This window comes from Balaenoptera physalus, assembly GCF_965194825.1.
Source record: "Balaenoptera physalus genome assembly, chromosome: 20".
NCBI lineage: Eukaryota > Metazoa > Chordata > Mammalia > Artiodactyla > Balaenopteridae > Balaenoptera > Balaenoptera physalus.
In genome coordinates, this window is record NC_138901.1 from 21,206,468 (window position 1) to 21,229,002 (window position 22,535).

The following is a 22,535-nucleotide window of genomic DNA, read 5'->3' on the forward strand; positions in this document are numbered from 1 at the left end:
CATTTTTTGTAAAACGGTAACAAGAGGTGTTTCCAGGAGGGGGGGTTATGAAGACAATAGAACGGGTAAGCGCCCTGGAAAGAATAACGCTGCCTTTATTTGCCCGTTACCGAGCTTCGCACACAGGGGGCGCTCAGCACATGCTGTGGTTGAAGGTAGGGTTGGGAGGGGGCTGCTTTTAAGCCACAATGCTTGTAGAAGTTTCCTCTTGGCCGAGATAATCTTATGGCAACACCTGGCAGGTGCTTTCCACTCCTGCCCACATCGGCCAATGGGACAAAGCCTGAAATAAGTATTTCTAGTTTCTGAGGTCAGCTGAAGGCCAAAGAGCAGCTGTTGAGTTGCAGGCTCAAACAATCCAGAGGGGCATGGTGCTACTTTTTAAAGCTTCTATTACCTAAAATCTCATTAGCCTTTGAAACCTGTGCTTGTCTTCACACGTTTAGGGGACAATATTCAGAATTAGAAATGACGGAACTGCAGGCTAGATGCCAGCCAAGAGTGCCAGTTATGCTCACATCTGGGGTCTCCTGGAGAGGGGAAGTAGCCTCCCACCATGGTGATTGTTCTGGCCATCACAGAAGGAAAAACAGGGATGGGCAGGTGGGTCCCTTGCACATGGGCTTCCTCTTTTGAGGCTATCACCTCCTCAAATTAATATCATCTCAGATTAAGAAGACCTATCAAGGATAAGGCACCATTCAACATCAGTCTCTTAAAGATGGTTCTCATACAAGATTTATTCCCCAGCACCCCTCCCTCCCTCATCCCCAACCCAATTCACAGTGGAGGACTAAGGAGATTCAGAGCAGGATCCGCAGGTACAAGAAACACCTTCCAAAGATTTTGCTCTCCTTCCTTCCCTCCCTACTGCCAATTCCCAAGGCCCGAAGCTAAACACGCTCATGCAAACACACAAAGTCCCACTCCTTTCCCACACCTCCTGCTTTTTTCCACATCAGAGCTCACTTGTAAGACATCTGGGCTCTGGGAAGAGAGAAGGTCTCCAAAGTCTGTTTGAGAACACTAAAGTGGGGAGAGGCCATTACCCTAACCTTCCACAAAGGGAAGTGACTATGAATCAGACACCTAGCTCTTCTCCCTTCTCACTGTTGACTATTTTCACTCCCTGGCCTCTATCCTGTCCATCAACCAAGAGCAAACATGTTAGCACACTCCCACCTGCAGCACGTGAAAATAGGCTCTGTCCAACATCCCTCACCCAGGTATAGGGGTGTTGGGGGAGTGGTCCCTGAGGATCAGCAAAGGGTTAATGCAGAGGGAAAGAGGACAGAAGAGTTCAGCTTGAGCTCTGATTGGGGAGGCACAGGTTGAGAACTAATGACCTTTTTTATTTTTTGTCTCACGTGATTTTATTAGGGGCAGTAGAACAGATACCCCTTACAGGGGTCTCTGCTGATTATAGACACATTCTTGCTAACTGGGTTCATCCTTAGAAGAAGCCCTGCCAAACTGGGAAGGAGTTGAAAACAAAATTATTAAAGGAGCTGAACAAGGAGTAAGAATAGCTGGTGCAAGAAGAACTGGTGGCTCCTGGGATGAATGCCACTGAGCCATTTGTAAAGTGCTACTCTGACATCGCCCATGTGGGATTATTGCTTCTCCAAAGGAGGAGCAGGGGAAGGAACAGGAACATGGAAATGGGTATGGTATGGTATTGATTGCTTTGCTCACTGCTCAGGCTGATGGGCAAATGGAGCCAGGGGTTAGCAGCACCAAAAATAACCAGGCAGCTCCAAAAGATTCAGTGAGACCATGAGATATAGAGGCACCCACCCTCCCAGCCAGCTGACCCCATGGCCCAAAGTAATGTAGAAGAGGCACACCCCCACCTCATGTTCACATTCTTAAATTTCACAAGCAATATTTTGGAGCACTGGAGGTTAGGCCTCAAGAAATGAGGATGGGCTGGGGCAGAGGGAACAGGCCTGCTCTGCAGAACCAAAGGACAAGCTTGCTTAGAAAAAGGCAAATCAAAGCATGGCTTAGCAAAAGAGGAAGATGACAGTGTAACTCTCCCAGCTGCCTGACCTGGAGCTCTCGGGAGATGATAAAGGGAGGAAGGAAGGAACGGATCTATCACTGAGGGCTTCTGAGCACCCATACTTAGAAGCACACAGCAGCATCCCCTCAAAAGGGAACCAACACCCCTGACTACTTTGTTCCCCAAAATTACCACCATCCTGACGGAGAGAAGTGTCCCTCAGGGGAGCACACTCTCACTTCAGTGACTTGAGCTCAGAAATCAGTGTCCAGCTGGTAGCAGAGGAGTGAGTATCCTCTCTCATCAGGCCTCTGAGCATCTGCCAGGCCACTGAGCATACATATATAATTCAGGGGCTGGGACCTGGGTTCTTCCCTTGCCCCTTCACCTTAAGTGGAATGGGGAGAAAAAAAAACCTAAACCACAACGACCCCCAAGGGGAGTCTCTGCCTCAGTGGCTCCTGGAACTGGCAGGGTCCAGCTGATTCAGCTCCGACTGGTCCAGAAGTTCAAAGTCATCCCCCTCAGCATCAGTGTCCAGGTCTGAACTGGGGGCCCGGAGGACACCTCTTGTGGCTCTCCGGGGAGGTAGGCCAGCAGGGCCTGGCTGGGAGGCCCCTGACAGGGCCAGCTGGATCATGCCCTGGGAGACCAGGCTAGCAAGGTTGCTGGTGAGGTTGGATCCTGCAGGCAGGGCGCCAAGCAAAAGCTCCGGCAGTGCAGCCTCGTCCCGGCTGGCCGGGGGGCCCTGAGGCTCCTCGGCCCCTGGTGGGGAACGGTACATCAAGCTGGGCATCCCGATGCTGGTATCGTCCTCATCATCCAGGCCAGCAGGATCCACATTAATGGAAGGAAAGTCTGGAAGGTCTCTGGCAAAGGATTCCTCTGGATCACTGTGACCATCTAGGTCTGGGAGAACAGAGGAGTGTCTGAGACATGGCAACTGCCTGGTCTTCCTGTGCCCCAGCCCCACCAAGTCATCTCCAAGTAACCAGATGTTTCCACCCTGGATTTCTGGCACTGGTCAGCTTTCCCCCTCCACTTACAGACTGCTGTGACCTCTACTGGCCAGAGAGCTCCCCCTTTCTTCCTCTGCTATGTCCCCCATAAGCCTAGAATCAGGCTACTAAGGGACTGAGGATTTCTAGGACAGCAGCAGTGCCATCTGGCTGGAGCCATACCCCTAAAGCTGCTCTGCCACCTGATCCACAGCTCAGAAAACAGGAAAAGCGGGGGCAGTATCCCCGCTGCCCGGGAAGCTGAGAGGCAACAGTCAGGGCCAATATCAACTTGGGTCCAAGGTTCCTCTACCTTCAGAGCCTTCTGTTAGAGGTGTCTGGCCCCGTGAAAGATTGAATGTGCCGTTGTCTGTACAGGAGACCTCAGCATCCGAGTGCTCAGAGTCTGTGATGGCCAATTCCCTGGCAACAGTAGAATCATCCAGCTTAGGAAAAGAAAAGACCAACACGCCTGAAGAGATGGTGTCATTAGAAACAAGTGCAGTTCCCCAGTTACAGCTTCACCAGTGAGCTGGCCCTAAAGGCTACCCTAAGGCCAACAGTGTAGCCAGGCATGCATGGGGACTTGAGTCAAAATCTTGACCCCCTTTTAGGCTGCTCCCCTAGAGAAAACACCCTTTTTCATCAGTCTTGAGCACAAGAAGGAAAGCAGTCTTGGGTGTCAACCAGCCACTTACTCTTAAGCAAATAATTGATCCAGAGAATACTTTTCACAGGTGGCCAGGAAGATACACACACTGCCTGACCTAAGGCGAGCTGGGCTGTTTAAAAAATGATCACACCAGTTGCAGAAGTTCTGCCATGATGGCAGGGGTTAAACGGAGGCATGGAAGAGGGTGTGCTGGTCACCAGGCTCAAACTGAGATTCTACATACAAAGTCCCAATATAAAACTAGCTTCTCTCCTCACTGCTCTTTGGGCAGTGAGGTCCTTGGAAAAGGGCAAGAAGCTGGGTCCCTGGAGAGCCCACAGGGAGCTTGAAAACCTGGTTACTGTCTAAACATGAGTGCCAGATGGTTAAAAAGGAGCTAAAAAAAACTGGCCAGTGATGCAGCTCCCACACCCAAGATACCTGAGGACAGAAGGCAGCAAGCTCCTCTTCACTGTCACTGTGGTTGTCCCCAGCACGTTCTGGGTGTAGACCTCTGCGGCGCACTATGTGGAAAGAGCAAAAACGCCCTGACACCTTCCCTTGAGGGGAAACCCCTGCCCCCTTTGGATTTCAAAGGCATAAAATCAGAACACGAGAATGAACCCCCTAAGCCTACATAACAATGCCTGAGGGAGGAGCTGCTGAGCCTAAGTGGCAAGGTAAGCTGATAACACAGGAGAGATCTCTCTTCCAACATCCCTCCCTTCTTTTTCTGGTCAGATGATCAACTACCAGGCTTGTCAACAACTCTCAGGATCAGCTAGGGACAGACCAGATGTCAGCGTGTAAAGCGGACACTGTCACAGAGAGGGCAAACGGAGATGCCCCACCTGGGCTGAATCAGCTTTTTGAGGACTGGTACTATTCAACTGGCTGTGTCAGGGGGAGCTGGGCCTTGATGCCCACGTGCAGGGCTCTTAGAAGGCCAGGGCTTAATGAAAACCCAACCTGACCATACCACAGAAGAGAGGGAAAAGTTCACACGACTGTCACTTGTGTGTTGGAGGATCCTGAGCTAGTACACTTCTGGCTTCTGAAGCCAGTTTTAAATCACTTTGGGAAGGCAGCTTTCAGTACTGAATGGAGGCCGAGCTTAGGAGTTTGAAAGACCTGCTCTGCCATTTACTAACTGTGAGCTTCAGTTTCCTCAACCAGAAAAAGATAATACCACCCTCTTCTCAAGGTTGTTATAAACGTTAAATAAGACAACGTATGCAGAGCAGCCAGCACATGGGACGTGCTTCATAAAAAGAAGCTAACACTGGGAATATCTTCACTGTCTGTCTTTTAGTTGACTTGGGAGAACTTTTCTCGTATTTGTTTAAAATGGGAGCGTCTAGAATTCCAAACGGGAAAAACTAGTAAGCCTGCATAGATTTCCCTGGAATAGAATGTCACTTTTACCACCAACCCCCTACACACCAACCACATCCCACTTCTCCATGTTCAAGGACCTATTATGTCAGACCTACGGGCTTCTCCTTCTCCTCCCCAAATTGCCCAAGTGGAAGGAAGCTTCCCCTTGACACTTACATTGTCTCTCTCTCTGCCTGGACATCATGTAGCCACGGACACTGAAGTCCAGCCGCTGCAGAGCTGGCTTCAGCCGTACATACACTCGATCCCACAGTCGGTGGTACACAGCAAGGGGCCACATCATGACGGTGACAACTGAGAGGAGTGGGAAAGAGTGGCAGAATGGAGAAAGGGCTGCATGACACAGTCCTGACTGTCCCTCTGCTATCGTGTCCTTAGGGCTTGAACACAATAAATTCTAATTCTGCTGGTCATCTTCACGGATGTGAAGGTTCCGGAGGGCAGAGACTTCTGCAGTCACCTACAGCGCTGCGCATAGCAGAGTACGCTGCTGACACATCGAGGGCAGAACCAGGCAGTGCCGTCACTTGCATATGGGTGTTGCTGAGCCATAAATAAGGCCAAATGGTAACAATGCCTCAGCAAATACACAACAAATCATGTGAGCTTCTGATATATAATGGCCAGGGCCATCACTACTCAGTTCTTCCAGTCTCAAGCAGACAGAGTTCATGCCAATATGAAGCAACTAAATGTACAGAACTGTGCTCCAGGGGGGAAAAAAGTGCTCCAGGGTAAACAGAACCTAGTAGAGGATCCCCTAAGTGTTATGTTCTACTGTTATACAATACACTGACTCTAAAAATTCCCTCCTGAAATAGGGACAGACAGTCCTTTATAGCTGGTAATACAATATATGTTAGTGGACCCTCATCAGTTTTTAAAGCTGACTTGGTAAGAAAAGGACTTTATATGTGGGGAGCCTGATACAGGTAAGAAGAAAGATATTTTCATGACACTAAACAGAACATGAAAATATACAAAGGTCAGTTCCTGGAGAACCAAAATATAAAAGTCCTCTCCCTAAACCCAGAGTTAGCTATGGCTGGAAAAGCTATGAGTAGGGTAAGCTTGTGGGGGAGGTATATACCATACTTACGAATTAAGTAGGAGAGCAGGAGCCCAGGGATGTAGCGGCCCAAGACAGCCAAAAAGGTCAGTATCCCACAGCTCAGCAAGCAGAACTGGGGGTGTCAGGAAACAGTATTAAGCTTCTGCTATATGGCAGGGGACTGGGTTGGGCATGGGGGGCGGGTAAGATGGAGATGTGATAGAAATGATTCTTTATGACCTCTGAGTAAAGCATGGACATGTCAGAATGACATGTACCTAGCTACTGTTGCATCCAGTGGTGATTCTGTTTGGGAGGAAAGGGAGGATGTCCACGTCTATTCAAACTCTTCTCACATGGCTAACCCCACAGGGCTGCACCTTTCATGCTGGCAAACTGGTTTGAATAGGACTCAGCCATAAGTTCTCTCTGAAAACAAGTGTTGGTGGTGGGCTTTTTAAGTCAAAGTAAAATAAAATAAAAAACTCAACCACCTACCACATGTTTAATGACACAGAATGCACACAAGCAAGCTTTCTTTCCCATCTTGGGGCAGGAAGACGGCCTAATCTAAGTGGCAAGCACCCAAGGAAGGAATCATCAAGCTCTTGCCTTAGTCTTAGTCAGAAGCCCCTGCCTACAACTTCCCTTGTCTACACAGACACCATGGTCTTTTCTTTCTTGAAGGAGGGTAGGTAGTAAAAGGGCTGTTTCAGTTTAGCATGAACTGAACTGAGAGCCAGAAATGAGAGTGAAAAAGGGAAGAGTCTTACCTTGCCTGGGTTTTGCTTTTTGAAAAGCAAAAGGTTCCTTATGAAAATGGTCCCACTAACCCAGACTTCAGCTACGTGGTAGCAGAGCTCGGGCACGCTGAGCAACCGAGGGTGCACAAAGCCCCAGCTATGGGAGAGAGAAGGGGGAGCTGTGAAAGGAGGGTGTTGAAAGTTCCCCCCGCATCTCACTGTGAAGGCAGCCAATCCTTCTGGGTTTAAACAGGGGCTGGGAAGTGTCTAGTCCTAGTTGCTCTGGAGGTGAAGCATGACTTTCTTCTTGGCTCACCAGGTTGAAACTGGAATTTAAGGACTAGGAGGGCAAACTTGTTCTGACAACTCCACCCTATGAGCAAGCAGCCCAATCCACGTGTGTAAACCTGCCACCAGCTCCAAGGCCCTTTGTGCTTAAAAACATCTTTCCTGGGCTCAGACCATTGCAATTCACTGTGATTGCAATCCAGGGAAAAAAGTAAAGCACAGTCTTATACCACTGCTGCAGAGGGGAGAGGCAAAGGATGTGCCCCTCAGAGAGAAAACAAAGCAAAACCAAAATAAACCATGGCAAAGAAAATTCTTTGGGTCAAATATATGAGATGAATGAATTGAGAAATGAAAGCAGGAGCTGTAAGCCACAAGGGGAATCTTTGGCTTGCTGATGCCAAGAACCAATGTGTTTTCTGACCAGGAACGTTAAACAGCCAGAGGTTACAGAAAACACTAAATGACCTGGTATAAAAGCCAGGAGACAAATGAAGTAAGTTGCCTCTAAGTTTTCACACTAGAGCTGAATAATGCAGCCAATTACTTGGTTATGTCAGGTTATGGGGCACTGTAATGCTTCTTTCTCAGAAACATCTTTTGTAAATATCAGAGGACACTAGCCATCTTAACATATTCCTTCCTGAACTTGAGGATTTGTTAAAATGATTATTTGCAACAGACTAGGTTCTCAGCTTATACTTTGTATCTAGAACATGGAGTTAACAACCTATAACCAGAATATTACAACAAGAGAATCAATCAGAGCAACAAAAAGGGATTTAATTAGTGTTCCATACCTCTCATTGTCTAATGCGTCGGGTCTTGGCACTACAATATTAAAACAAACACCAGCATTAGTTCGTAAGGAAAACTTAAACATGAAAATGTTAGGCTGTTGGTCTGATAGCTCAAGTTTTAATAGGTTTGGGGAAAAGAAAACAGTAACAGACAATAAAAAGGAGACACCATGTTATACTGCCCGAGTTAGGGAGCTGCAGACTAGGGAATGGTGGCTGATGCCTGCTCTTTTCTCTGGTGGGATGGGGTGGGGATCCAAATGGAGCATTAGGGCCCCTTCTAATTACTACAGTTGAGAGCCAAGGTGCACACAAAAAAAGGTCCATCCCACCCCTCAAGTGTGTCTGGGTTGCGTGTATCAATGTGTGCCAGGTTACGAAGGCATTATATGACTACTTCAACTCTAGAAATCTGCCTATTCTCTTTAAAAAGAGACCCATTAACTACAATCAATGATGTAAAGTCTTTTGACATTCACTAGCCATAAGACAGGTGGGTGAACTACCTGATTCCTTGAAGTCTCTGCAAAATAGGATGGGAATGTATTTAAAAGCTGTATACTCTGGTTTGAATATTCTGCCAAACCTTCAAAATTACCATGTCCGACCTACATCAATTTTCCTCTCTCTCACTCCCCACCCAAACCAACTGCCCTGCCTGACGTTGCCTACATCTAACTGTAATGCCACTGCTACTCTCCTAGCTTTGAAATCCCAAAGCTGCTGTTATCCCTTACTCTCCTAACCTCTATTTATCAGTTTGACAGGTCTTCCTTCTTCACAGCTCTCCAAGCCATCCATTGTTTGTTTCCACTGACACCTCTCTGACTACTTCTCACACAGATACAGCCAGAGTCTCCCTTCTTCGCCCTTTTCTCTTTCCATGTGGTCGGGTAAAATGCTTTCAAATTAATCTTTGATATCATCTCAGTATATAGCTCTAATAAAAGAATCATCAGGGACCACCCACTATCTATAGGATAAAGTCTAAACTTCTAAGCCTAACTTAAAGGCCCTTATAAAATCTAATCCCAACATACTTTATTTCCTAGCACTCCCTGTAATGACCTCTCCACTCTCGTGAAAATGATCAGTTCCCTGCCCTCAGGAGATGCTTTGCAGCTTCTGGTTCCTCAGACTAATCAAGCCTCTGACCCCCACAGAAACACACTTATCTCTCTACCTGTCCAAATCTTTTGTTTCATTCAAGGCTTGAGCTAGGGCCAAAATACATGACAAACATACTGATCACATGCTGCACTGTGACATCTCTGGTGCTGTTCTGTAACTTTTCTTAGGTTTACATATGTATCATCTTGGATAAAAGGAACCATATCTTAGAGGACTTTATCTAAGTCATAAGACCTAACTTAGTGCTTTGCAAATAAACAATTTAAAAGAAATTCCTCAGAGGCAAATTGATACTGTCTTGGTAATGATGTAGTACCCAGTGAGGAGAATTATTTTTTAACAACTTGAGGACTATTTATTCCTCAGGCCAATTATGAGGGCAAGGATATCTCACGTGGCGGATAAAGATTTCCTAAGCTTAATAAACAATGAGAAGGACGGAACTCAGCTCTAAGGAACTACAGATGGGGCACTAGCCCTTCAAACGTCTTCTAAAGCAAATAATTCAGACTTCAAAAGATATTCCCAGCTCCACATACTCTCCCAAAACCCCCTAAAACTAAAGGTAAAAATGACAGAAAAGCCATTTCCGGTTCAGATTGTTCTAAATGCTACCAGACTTACCTTTTATTTCAGGCCAGATTTTGCTCTTCCATTGATCTATACACACAATGATCATTGAGCTGAATGCAAGTAAAAACACAAGACGAAGGGATGTCAGGGCAAAGAACCTAAAGAGAAGGAAGAACAGAAGATCATTATCCAATTAAGCTAATTTCAGAAAAGACCATATGTGCACCACTGGTCCTGTGGTAAACAGACTTAAGTGTTAGTTATACACCTTGAGAAAAATCACTTAAACTTTCTGGACTTCAGCTATTTTACCTATGGTGCAGAGATAATAATTTGCTTCTGTAAAGGCAGAGGACTAAACCAAATAACCTCTTAAAGCCCATTTCAACTTTCAAGCCTGTGATTCTATTAATTTCAAGGAGAAATTCATTTTTTTTGTTTTTGCCACACCGCACGGCTTGTGGGATCTTAGTTACCCGACCAGGGATTGAACCTGGGCCCTCATCAGGGAAAAACGCAGAATCCTAACCACTGGACTGCCAGGGAATTCCCAAAATTCATTCTTGTACTGACCAAGCTGTTTTGATGAAAGCTAACCACTGGACTGCCAGGGAATTCCCAAAATTCATTCTTGTACTGACCAAGCTGTTTTGATGAAAGCAAACATCTTTCTACCAAATTAGACCCTGGTTCAGGGCAACAAACTGACAGACATGCACTAAAGAGCACCTAATTCAACTAGATATCCTTTTACAGAAGAAGAAACTAAGGCTCAAAAAAGTAAAATGAGTTGGTCAAGGTCACACAGAAAGTGAGCACTGAAGCTACATCTATAAGTCAGTTCTCCAGAATTAACACCAACCCTTCTCAAACTCTTCCCAAAAAATTGAAAAAGAGAGAACACTTCTTGATTTATTTAATGAGGGCAACATTACTGTGATACCAAAGCCAGACAAAAACACTACAAGAAAACTAAAGTATATTGATACCTGTGAATATAGATGCAAAAATCCTCAATAAAATATTATCAAAATGAATTCAACAGCATATTAAAAGGACTACACACCATGACCAATTCCTGGGATTTACTCCAGGAATGCAAGGGTGGTTCAACATACAAAAACTCAACAGTTGTAATGTATCACATTAAGAGAATAAAGGAAGAGCTAGTTCTTACTAGAAGGCATCAACCATAAAGAGATATTTACAAAAAATCTGGGAAATCTGAACACTGACAGTACATCTGAAGATATTAAGGAATTATTGTAATTTGGGGGCTATGATGTTATGGAAGTTATGCTTTTAAAGAGTCCCTATCTTTTAGAAATACATACTAAAATATTTATGAATGAAATGGTATCTGGGATTTGTGTCAAAACAATAGTTTGGCAAGGGAAAGGGTGTGAAAGAAGAGGAAACAAGATTGACTATGAGTTGATAATTGCTGAAGCTGGATGATGAGTACTTGAGATTATTTATGCTATTCTCTCTACCTCTATATATTTAAAAGTCTTTCACAATAAAAAAATTTTTTCAAAAAAAGCTAGTTTTTATGAGTCTTTCTATGATCCAACTCTAAAGCCTCTAGGGCAACACCCTGTAGAGTCTCTGTAGTCCAGTGACGTTACCAGACTGTGAGGAAATAAGTATAGAAATTGAAAGTAAGAATTTAGAAATTTTTATAGCAATTTGACCAAGTAATTTTTAATCTAAGGGTATATTTGGGCTTGTATTTTGTATGCATTTTAAACTTATCTAGTAACTCATTTATATTGTATTTTACAAAAGTATTGCTCAGAAATAGACTGGGGAAAATGACAACACTAGTCCTTCACTGCAGATGGTTTGAGAAACACTGTTCTAAGATCTTGAGGGAAGCCAAATGCATCACAAGAGGCGGTTCAGCAGGGCAGTGAGGCATGGCTTTTAGACTGACTTGAGTTTATTTCTCTGAACAGCCACTCTGAGTTGATGACCTTGAATAAATTAGCTTGACCTCTTTAAGCCTCAGTTTCCTCATCTATATGTGATGTTAACAATAACAAATCAGGAGACTTTCCTGGTGGTCCAGTGGTAAAGAATCTGCCTTCCAATGCAGGGGACGCAGGTTCGATCCCTGGTTGGGGAACTAATATCCCCCTTGCCACGGGAGGAACTAAGATCCCCCTTGCCGCGGGGGCAACTAAGCCTGCGTGCCACAACTGCTAACCTTGCGCGCCTCAACTAGAGAGAGAAAAACCCACATGCCACAACTAGAGAGAAACCCACACGCTGCAATGAAAGATCCCACATGCCTCAATGAAGATCCCGCATGCCGCAACTAAGACCCAATGCAGACAAATAAATAAATAAATATTTTTAAAAAAATAACAAATCATGAAAGATTATTTGTAGGTATTAGAAACAACATACTTAATCACTTATAAAAATAGCATAGTTGGGCTTCCCTGGTGGCACAGTGGTTAAGAATCTGCCTGCCAATGCAGGGGACACAGGTTCGAGCCCTGGCCTGGGAAGATCCCACATGCTGCGGAGGAACTAAGCGTGCGCCACCACTACTGAGCCCACGTGCCACAACTACTGAAGCCTGCGTGCCTAGAGCCCATGCTCCGCAACAAGAGAAGCCACGACACCGAGAAGCCCGCGCACCACAACGAAGAGTAGCCCCCGCTCACCGCAACTAAAGAGAGCCCAGGCACAGCAACAAAGACCCAACACAGCCATAAATAAATAAATAAATAAATAAACAAATTAATTTATTTATTAAAAAAAAAGGAACAGAGAACTAGAAAAGCAGCAAGAAAACAACTAACAAAATTTAAAAAAAAAAAGAAAAAAAATCATAGTTGATCTTGCTAAAAGGACAAGAAAATACAAGGCACCTAATATATGCCTAATGTATGTCCTATTCAGTTTTACAATGTATAAGTATTGTTAGTTATCACAGCAACTGATCAAACAAGAGTAAGGATGACCAAGAGTTGGTTATAAATGACTTCTTCTCTCAACACATGACCTAATGACATATTCACAGAACACCATACTAAGAGTATAATCCTTACATTAAAAAAAAAAGCTTTACCTGTATCTGTGAATACGTATATGCAAGCAGGAATTGTCAGAGGAACTTTAATTTTGGTCTGTAGACGTTTCTGCACTGTTTTCAATAAACATGAATCTATGTCACATAATTTTTTAAACTATACAAAGAATGAGGGATGGAAGAAACCAAGAACTTAGAAATCCAGTCATCAATGACAACCCTATTCCAATATTTCCACTCCATCACTTAAAGGATATTGTAATTATATGAGATTACAGAATGAAAGCAGTTTAATAGATTTAAGCCTCTAGAGCTGCCCCAGGCCATTAATCTTCTCTCCAACGCCAGTTCATCATCCCAACAAACAAGGAAATTTAACAAGGCCAAGGAGAAGGGCTCGAGAGCATCTTGCTCCCCAGTGCTGCTGCTTCCATGTCCCAGCAGCAGGATGTGGCACAACTGTTTTCTCTGGAGTACATGAAAGGGCTCTCTGCAGAGGCAAACCAGACTGTCTGCAACCTCTACTTCCCAAATCATGATTACTAACACAAATATAAATTGGGGTAGGGAAAGGATACTAAGCTCTCCTAAGAAAGGTCAGTTTTCCAAAGATGATGGCAATAAAAATACTGTTTCTCCAAGAGCTGGACTATTTTAGTAACCAGTTAGAGCCCCCACCTATGCTTCAACTCAGTTCAAACATTCATTAATTGCCTATTATATGCTGAGGCCTTGTGGTAAGTAGGCCAATTACAGAAAAGAGTAAAACATGGACCATACTCTCAAGTGTATTTATGTCAGTACGTGTTTGTAATATAGCATGACAAGTTAACGATAACAAAGAGGACATCTAAGCTGGGATTTGAAAGATTAATGGTAAGACAACAGGGCAAAAGGGTGCAGGGAAAGAGAGGACATTCAGATAGGAAGAAGAGCCAGCTGGAATGACGTATTTAGGGAACTACAAGTAGTATGATAGAACTGAAACTTAAAGAACAGAGGGAGGGGATGAGTATGGGGAGAGAGGCAGAAGTCAGATCATGAAGGGCCTTTCATGACAAAGGGTACTGGATTTTATCCTGCAGATAAAGGTGAATCAGCAAAGAGTTTTACAAAGGGTGTATTTTCTGGATCATGAAGGCTGAAACTGTGAGCATCTTCTTGAACCAGATTAATCCTGGTCCATAATTCAATTTTAGAGCCAGATATAAGATAACCTTTCCTTGAACAAGCCAATGCAGAAACTTAAGAGGAAAAAGAGTTTTTCTGTGTGGTGTAAAATAACAATTCTTGGAAAAATAGCTTCTTCCATATAGATAAAATCTTAATTAATGGAAAGACCACCTCAAACCACTAGAGTTACCTCTCCAAGGTAACTAGACAATTAATATCAAATATTATTAATTCCCTTAGGGGGTCTATCAAATATAAAAGAATATGGATAAGTGTGTGCTCCTTTCCTTCAGCCCTCAATACTAAATTCTTAAACAAAAAGGAAATATCAATCTCAGATTCATGTGTTTGGGATATACTGAAGTCACATTACACTTTTATTTTATGGAGGTAACTTGGAAGCCTACCTGTAAAAAAAACTCTGCAACTATGTACAAGGACAAGACAACATTGAAGATAAAGTACTTGTGAGACTGGTATAGGTAAGGAATGAGGAAAAATAAGGGAGGATTCCTCTGGATTAGTTTAGTCCTGCAATGTCTATTCATACAGGCCAAAAAATTCACATGCAGATATAACAGTGTACAAGTTTGATAAGACAACATGCAAAACATTTTTCAGCAACTATAATCAGCATGAGAACTTTCCAATTTAGCAAAAATAACTACAAATGCAGTCAACTCTGGATATTCACATGTGAATTATTTAATTTGGTTACTGCCCATAGTCCATTACTCCTTCTACCCATTGTAGGCTCACAATAGATTTTTCCTTAATGATATTTATTTTTTTCATATTTCTAAAGGCAAGCATGTTTACAGGAGAAATTTTGGAAAATATAATTACTAATTAAGGAAGAAAATAAAAATAAAATTAGTACACTATCACCAGTATGAAACAGTCTTGCCAAAAAAAATTTTTTTTTGAAACTAAATCTGATCAAGACTCTAGATTTAGCTACCAATTTACAGGTAATACACAGAGGAGCACAGGGGAACGTGTTATGCCACAGGGATGCAATCAGCAAAATTCAATCTGTAGGACACTTTACAGGACAAACTGGTTTCTTCAACAAATAAATTGCAAAGAGGAAAAAAGACTGAAAGGGAACCAACAGAGTAAAAGAGATGTTAAAAACAGAACAATCGGTTCCAATATGTGAACTTCATTTGGATGCAAACCCCAAAGAACTGTTTAAAAAACAAAGTGACATTTATAAGAAAATTTGAACACTGACTGGAACCATTAATTTTTTACATGTGATAATGGTAGTGATTTTTTAAAAAATCTTTATTTTTCAGGGTCACATACTGAAATACTTAAGAGATTAAATGACATGACGTCTAGGATTTCCCTCAAAACAAGAAAGGAGGAGGCGGAAAAGAACTGGGGTATAGAAGACACAAAATTGGCCATGAATTGAAAAATTTTAAAGCTGGGTACAATTGTAATACATACTATTATTCTGTCTACTTATATATATGTTTTTAATTTTCCATAGTAAAAAGTTTAAAAAATAACCTATTATCTACACACATACCCTGAAATGGCAACAGAGGTTCTTCATTTAAAAAAATATTCAAATATAAAAACTCCATGGAAGTATATAGATATCTGGTTTAAAAACCTCCTCCTTCATTTAAAAATACATAGGCATGTTTTCCTTCATCACCAGAAAAAGCATCCACAACTTGAAAATGATTACATCATACACAGATACAATTAGGTGGGGTGTTTTTTGTTTTTTGTTTTGGCTGCACTGGGTCTTCCTTGCTGCACGCAGGCTTTCTCTAGTTGCAGTGAGCAGGGGCTACTCTTTGTTGCGGTACGTGGGCTTCTCATTGCAATGGCTTCTCTTGTGGTGGAGCACAGGCTATAGGCGCGCAGGCTTCAGTAGTTGTGGCACGCGGGCTCAGTAGTTGTGGCTCGTGAGCTCTAGAGCACAGGCTCAGTAGTTGTGGCACACGGGCTTAGTTGCTCCGCGGCATGTTGGATCTTCCCAGACCAGGGCTCAAACCTCTGTCTCCTGCATTGGCAGGAGGATTCTTAACCACTGCACCACCAGGGAAGCCCCTACAATTAGTTTTTTAAACCTTTCCCTAATTGAACTGAGATGTTTCCAATTTTTGATGTAATAAAGTAAAGCTGAACTACATATCACTGAGCATAAATCTTTGACCTTATTTATGATTAACCACTTTAAATGGAAGTACTAGGTCAAAAAGCATTAACTTTTTTTTTTGTAACAGTATTACTGAGATACAGTTTGCATACCATAAAATATATCCTTTTAAACTAATTCAATGTTTTTTAGTATAGTCAGAGTTGTGTGACTATCACCATTATCTAATTTAGAACATTTTCATCACCCCAAAAAGAAACCCATGCCCATTAGCAATCACTCCCCATTTCTCCCAGCCCCTGAAAAGGTAATAACTTTTTAAGTATCTTAATACATGTTGCTAAATTACTTTCCAGAAAGGCTGTTGAATTTATGTTCCTATCAACCATAAACCAGTTTTTCCATATTGTGCCCAGAATTAAATACTATCATTTTTAAAAACCTAATAGGCAGAAATTAGTAACTCACTGCCACTTATATTAGAATTTTTTATTACTAATACATAAAAATTTATATATCCATTGATTTATTATTATTTGGGTTTTTTTGTCTTTTTATAAACTGTCCATCCCCTTTATTATGGGCTAAAATCCAATTAATTATCAGTCTAAATAGAATACTCCTTGGAAAAACAATCTGGTGTCCAGAAAAATCATGAGAAATTTCAAAAATAAACAATTTTTTTGAGGTCAAATATACCATGGATCCTCATCATTAGTACAGGTAAATTAAAGTTTGCTATAATCATAAACAAAAGAAAGATCCCAAGTCTATTTTCAATCAAAGAAGATAATATTTCTGGGTTCCTTTGTTATTATGGAGTAAGCTTCTCTCAGTGGCACTTCAGAACAAAGCATCCCATCCTATAGGGACAGAAAGCCCATTATTGTACAGCACTTGTGGCTGTCTGGTTAATGAGCCAGTCACTGATAAATTAGAACGAAAAAAAATTAACCCAACCAATATCATGTAGTGATAGTTGTTGCTTGCACAAAACCAGAAATGAAACCAGCTAGCTGCAAATGACCTACCTTATGTTAATGGACAGAAAGCACCCAACCTATAAAAAAATAAATAAAATAAAATTCAAAAAAAAAAAAAAAAGAAAGCACCCAACCTTATAATCAGAACAGATAGAAACTGATGGCAAAAGAGAGGCAAAAAAAAAAAAGTAAGCCAAGGCATCTCTGGGAGTCTTCCCTGCTATCAAAAGCAACAAGAACCCTCCAAAAACTATCATCAGAAACATTTGCTCAATAGTTTTCATCTAAAATTTGACATGTAGATTTTTTTTTTTCACAGAACAAATGTTTCCACTTAAATAGGCCCTCCTTTCCATCTCCTATCTCTCACTATTACTTTTTACTCAAATTCTAACCTTTTTTAAAAATATATTTATTTATTTATTTATTTATTTGGCTGCGTCCGGTCTTAGTTGCGGCACACAGGATCTTTAGTTGCTGCATGCGGGATCTTTTAGTTGCAGCATGTAGGCTCTTAGTTGCGGCATGCGGGATGTAGTTCGCTGACCAGGGATCAAACCCTGGCCCCCTGCATTGGGAGCACTGAGTCTTAACCACTGGACCACCAGGGAAGTCCCTCAAATTCTAACCTTTTAGATCAGCATTGCGGTATACCTTTAATCACTTCTCCGATAATTTTTTTTTTATTTGGGGGGATGGGGGGGGATTGGTTAACTCAGACTAGTGACTGTAAAAGCAGATCCCAACAGAGATCTTCACAAAAAAACAGCTTGTGGGTTGCTCTAAATCAATATTCCTAATTTAAAGACCATCTAGAATCACAGAATGCTAAAAACTGAAAAGGAGCTCAGCAGTCATCTAGCCGTCCTTGAACCATATGTACTTCACAGGAGGCGGTGCGAGGGCTTAGAGTTCACACACGTTTCCAGGGCTCCTTTGTCCTCCCCTCATCTTATGAGTCAAACTAAAAAGTTACTGAAACTCTTCTTTTCTGATCCTGTCACGATAGACTCTTGCTGACTCATATTCTTCCCCCAAATCATTCATTTACAGGTGGTGCTGAGGCTAATGAAAATATAGGCTACTGATAAGGAAGGCCTGACATTTCTGTTATTACATTAGGGAAAATAACATATAAGTGACCAGAAGCAATATAGGCTGGAAGATTTCTAATGTGATCACTATAATTTTTCTGGAGCCTGAAAATAAGAGTGAAAGCCTTGAAATACTATAGGAGCAAGGCATCCACATCTATCCCTATCTTTTATGTTGTTTTTTTATTAATATGTAAGAGGGCACATTCACAGGTACGGAAAAACCTCAAATGAGAAGACAGAACACTGAAAGTTAAGAGCTACCTACCTGAATTCTGATGATTTGTTTGTATTCCTACCAGTCTTTTAATACCTCAAAATGTATAAAACACCTCAGTTAATGACGTATCATTATTCAAAACAAATAATGAAAAAAAGTAAAACGTTTCAGATTTGATTTTTCTCTGACCTGAGCTAACAGATCCACCTGTGGTTTCCTAAATTGCTTTTTTAAATAAAGTGAGAACAAAGCAGTTACTCTTCGACATTCCTAAGCAAAACGTCAACACCCATATTCAATTTGATGCTACTGGAATGTGAAGTCTAACTTTTATTTTGAACCTCACACTACCTTCCAAGGAAGTTCATTTCCTAAAACAAACAATCCTGTGAACTCCAATGCTAAAACTACCCTAGCCTCTGGGGTCAGTCATTTTGTACCCTTCACAGGTATGAGTCCTCTTCAAAAATGGCACACCCAATTGCTCTTTCATTCTCAAGAGTCACACCCTCATTTTGCTACACCTCTCCCTCAGCTACTTAGAGCCTGATGGGAATGTAACAGGAGTAACTGCATTCTGGATACACAACAGGCAAGCTACCAGGAAATGCCAGAGATAAAGACCAATCACACTGATGCTCTAAGAGACCCAGAGTAGGAAAAGGGGATCTGAGTGAGATTCTAAACACAGCATATTAGTAAACTTAAGTAAATACTATTGGGAGCCAGTAAATTAAAGACAACTAACATTTAAAGATGTGTCTCGGGCTTCCCTGGTGGCGCAGTGGTTGAGAATCTGCCTGCCAATGCAGGGGACACGGGTTCGAGCCCTGGTCTGGGAGGATCCCACGTGCCGCGGAGCAACTGGGCCCAGGAGCCACACAGCTGCTGAGCCTGAGCGTCTGGAGCCTCTGCTCCGCAACAAGAGAGGCCGCGATGAAGAGTGGCCCCCACTCGCCACAACTGGAGAAAGCCCTCACACAGAAACGAAGACCCAACACAGCCAAAAATAAAAATAATAAATAAATAATAAATAAATAATTAAAAAAAAAAAAAGATGTGTCTCTGTCAGAGCGGCTCCTTATGTGCATACCTCAACCCCACATTCTACTTTGAAAACTCTCTCAGGCAAGGGGGATGTGGAAAGCCCTCTCCTCAAAAATAACAACATACATGCTACTGATCTATTTGCATTAATAAACCCTTGGTTTATCAGGATTCATTTAAATCCTGATAAAGTTTTTATATATCAGTCACACTCTGATACAAACTGGCTTATGATCAACTTTTTTCCTAGGAGTACAAACCCAATGTAGGAAATGAAGTTCTGACTAAATGGTCTGGGGTTAGAGGTTGGGACGGGGAGGTGACAGGAAAAGAAGAAAAGGGCATTTTGGAAAATGCTCCAGAATGAGGTGCTACAGTGAAGGTTTTTGACAGACAGCCAAGGAGAGAAGTAGGTACGTGGGGATCAAGGAAGAAGCACTATCAAAAATAAATGAGGGGACTTCCCTGATGGCGCAGTGGTTGAGAATCTGCCTGCCAATGCAGGGGACACGGGTTCAAGCCCTGGTCCGGGAAGATCCCACATGCCGCGGAGCAACTAAGCCCGTGCGCCACAACTACTGAGCCTGCACTCTAGAGCCCGCGAGCCACAACTACTGAGCCCGAGTGCCACAATTACTGAAGCCTGCGCGCCTAGAGCCCGTGCTCTGCAACAAGAGAAGCTACCACAATGAGAAGCCTGCACACCACAACAAAGAGTAGCCCCTGCTTGCCGCAATTAGAGAAAGCCCGCGGGCAGCAATGAAGACCCAACGCAGCCAAAAATAAATAAATAAATAAATTTTTTAATAAATAAATAAATAAATAAATAAATGAAGAGGGGCAGGGGACACAGATTCGAGCCCTGGTCTGAGAAGATCCCACATGCCACGAAGCAACTAAGCCCGTGCGCCACAACTACTGAGCCTGCACTCTAGAGCCCACGAGCCACAACTACTGAAGCCTGTGCGCCTATAGCCCATGCTTTGCAACAAGAGAAGCCACCGCAATGAGAAGTCCGCACACCGCAATGAAGAGTAGCCCACGCTCGCCACAACTAGAGAAGGTCTGCGCGCAGCAACAAAGACCCAACGCAGCCATAAATAAATAAATAAACAAATTTATTTTTTAAAATAACAAAATAAATAAATAAATGGGGCTTCCCTGGTGGCGCAGTGGTTAAGAATCTGCCTGCCAATGCAGGGGACACGGGTTCGAGCCCTGGTCCGGGAAGATCCCACATGCCGCGGAGCAACTAAGCCTGTGCGCCACAACTACTGAGCCTGTGCTCTAGAGCCCGCGAGCCACAACTACTGAGCCCACGTGCCAAGAGCCCATGCTCCACAACAAGAGAAGCCACCGCAACGAGAAGCCCGCACACCACAACGAAGAGTAGCCCCCACTCGCCACAACTAGAAAACGCCCACGCCCAGCAACGAAGACCCAAAGCAGCCAAAAATAAATTAATTAAATAAAATTTTTAAAAAAAAGAACCCTCTTTAAAAAAGTCATGAGGGACACAAAATAATTTAAAAATAAATAAATGAATGAATGAATGAATGAAGAATGCTGTAGAAGTTTCTCATCAAGTTTGCTCAAGACTCTAGAAGTAACAACTGCTGTGACACCTCTAACCTGAGTCTCCTTCAAACTGTGAGAGGATTAACGTAATAAGCACCAGTGTGTCTTCCTGTCAATGAACTTGGAATTATTCGTTTTGCTCCAGCTCACTGAAAGTCTTCTTTCATACAAAGGATAATAAATGTTTTGGTTTTAAAACCAAGAATTTCAAGAGGAAATCTGTTTTTAGCAAAAACAATTTTGTTTTGGAAACACACACTTTGTTCTGTTTCAGACTTATCCAGAACAGCTTTATTTCAACTCAGCTGTAGACGCCACCCTACACTTCAGTTCCCTTGGAATTTGATCAATAATACTTCCCTAGTTATTAATAAATCCAAACTCTGCTTGGCAGATCTTATGAAGACCTAAGTCCACTTTAGGTGATGACAACTCAGAGAAGCAGCAGTTCCATTTTCACAGAGCATGACACAGACAGATTCTTAAAGCATACTTGTAGCCCCACTTTTCCAGCTCAGGAAAACACACACTATTAGACACCCTCAATTTCCCTGGCTATAAACCGTGGCTAAGGATGCCTCTCTAATTCCATGGAACGGGGAGGACTTGCCGTCATACGTGACTTTGAAACGGGTGAAATCTCACAATCACTATTTCATAACTGTTCTTTAAAAGCTTACAATTTTCTTTCAAGTTGCAGCTATGGAGGCTCTCGGACGCTGAGACTTCGCAAACTTCCCGAGTGGGCGAAAGGATATCTATCTAACATGCTAATTCAGATCGTTCAAGTTTGTTTTCTTATCACACCTATGTATACCTTTTCAAGATCTCACGCCGCACACATCTACCCCAATAATAATTACTAAAATCCTTGGAGACAGTCTTCAAACCACTGTTGAGCAGACAAGAGAAGGGAGGTGATGGCTTTAACGGGACACAGCTTCCCCTGGCTAAAATGAGGCGCCCTCGCTCACTGCGAGCGGCTCAAGATGTTACTAGAAGCTCCTGCCAGATGTGCGGGGCGAGGGTGCGGGAGCAGGTAAAGCACGGGAAACAACTGGAAGGCCCTGGGGAGAACTGAGGTGCCAAAGCCGCAGGCGGGAAGGAGTGGAAGGAGGTGAGGCAAAATTAGGCAGGTACAGGAAGGAGCCAGTGCAGCGAAGAAAATAAGGGGGGCGAGAGATAGAGCCTTAGAGAAACCTGACGAATTCGCGCCTCGGAGGGTTTCCGAGGATCCAGTTCTCTCACCAGAAAGCCGCGTTCAGCCCCAGGCACCACAGGGCGCTCCTGGCTGGCCGCTCCCACACCAGGGCTGCCTGCACACGGCTCAGCAGAGGCTCGTAAGGCCCCAGCACCTCCACCAGGGCCCGCTGCGCCGCCTCAACCTGCTGGTCACGCTCCCAGGAGCCTGACATACTGCGGCGGCCCCTGAAAGTCTGCCCCGAAGCTGGGCCTGGGGCCACGGCGACCCCCTCAGCCTCCGCCATCTCCCCCCGGCAGCCACAACATCCGGGGCCCCGGCCCGACAGTCACAATAACACCAACTGCGCAGCTGCAAGATTCGGCGGGAAGGCCCCTTCCCTCCACAGCGCGCCTGCGCGTAGGCTCTAACTCCCGTCCACCCAGAGAGAAGAAC

At 43.3% G+C, this 22,535-nt stretch overlaps 1 protein-coding gene across 1 annotated transcript; it reads right to left on the reverse strand.

Moving 5' to 3' along the window:
• Positions 1-13: 13 nt before the first annotated feature.
• RETREG3 (reticulophagy regulator family member 3) lies at positions 14-22,472 on the reverse strand. The gene is made up of 9 exons (XM_082440797.1): positions 22,148-22,472; positions 9,691-9,797; positions 7,936-7,966; positions 6,878-7,004; positions 6,153-6,237; positions 5,210-5,347; positions 4,097-4,179; positions 3,317-3,449; positions 14-2,914 (listed from the first exon to the last, which is right to left on the reverse strand). Exons 1-9 carry the CDS (start codon positions 22,384-22,386, stop codon positions 2,457-2,459), a joined length of 1,401 nt encoding a protein of 466 aa, XP_082296923.1. The 5' UTR covers positions 22,387-22,472; the 3' UTR covers positions 14-2,456.
• Between the last annotated feature and the right edge of the window lie 63 nt (positions 22,473-22,535).

Excerpts from the sequence above, each read along its gene's own strand:
- RETREG3 (XM_082440797.1), bottom strand. The coding sequence starts at position 22,386 with ATGGCGGAGGCTGAGGGGGTCGCCGTGGCCCCAGGCCCAGCTTCGGGG. Across the intron at positions 7,967-9,690 it reads AATCTGGCCTGAAATAAAAG|TGCCAAGACCCGACGCATTA; the intron begins GTAAGTCTGGTA and ends TTAATATTGTAG. Across the intron at positions 5,348-6,152 it reads CCTGCTCTCCTACTTAATTC|TTGTCACCGTCATGATGTGG; the intron begins GTAAGTATGGTA and ends CACTCCTCTCAG.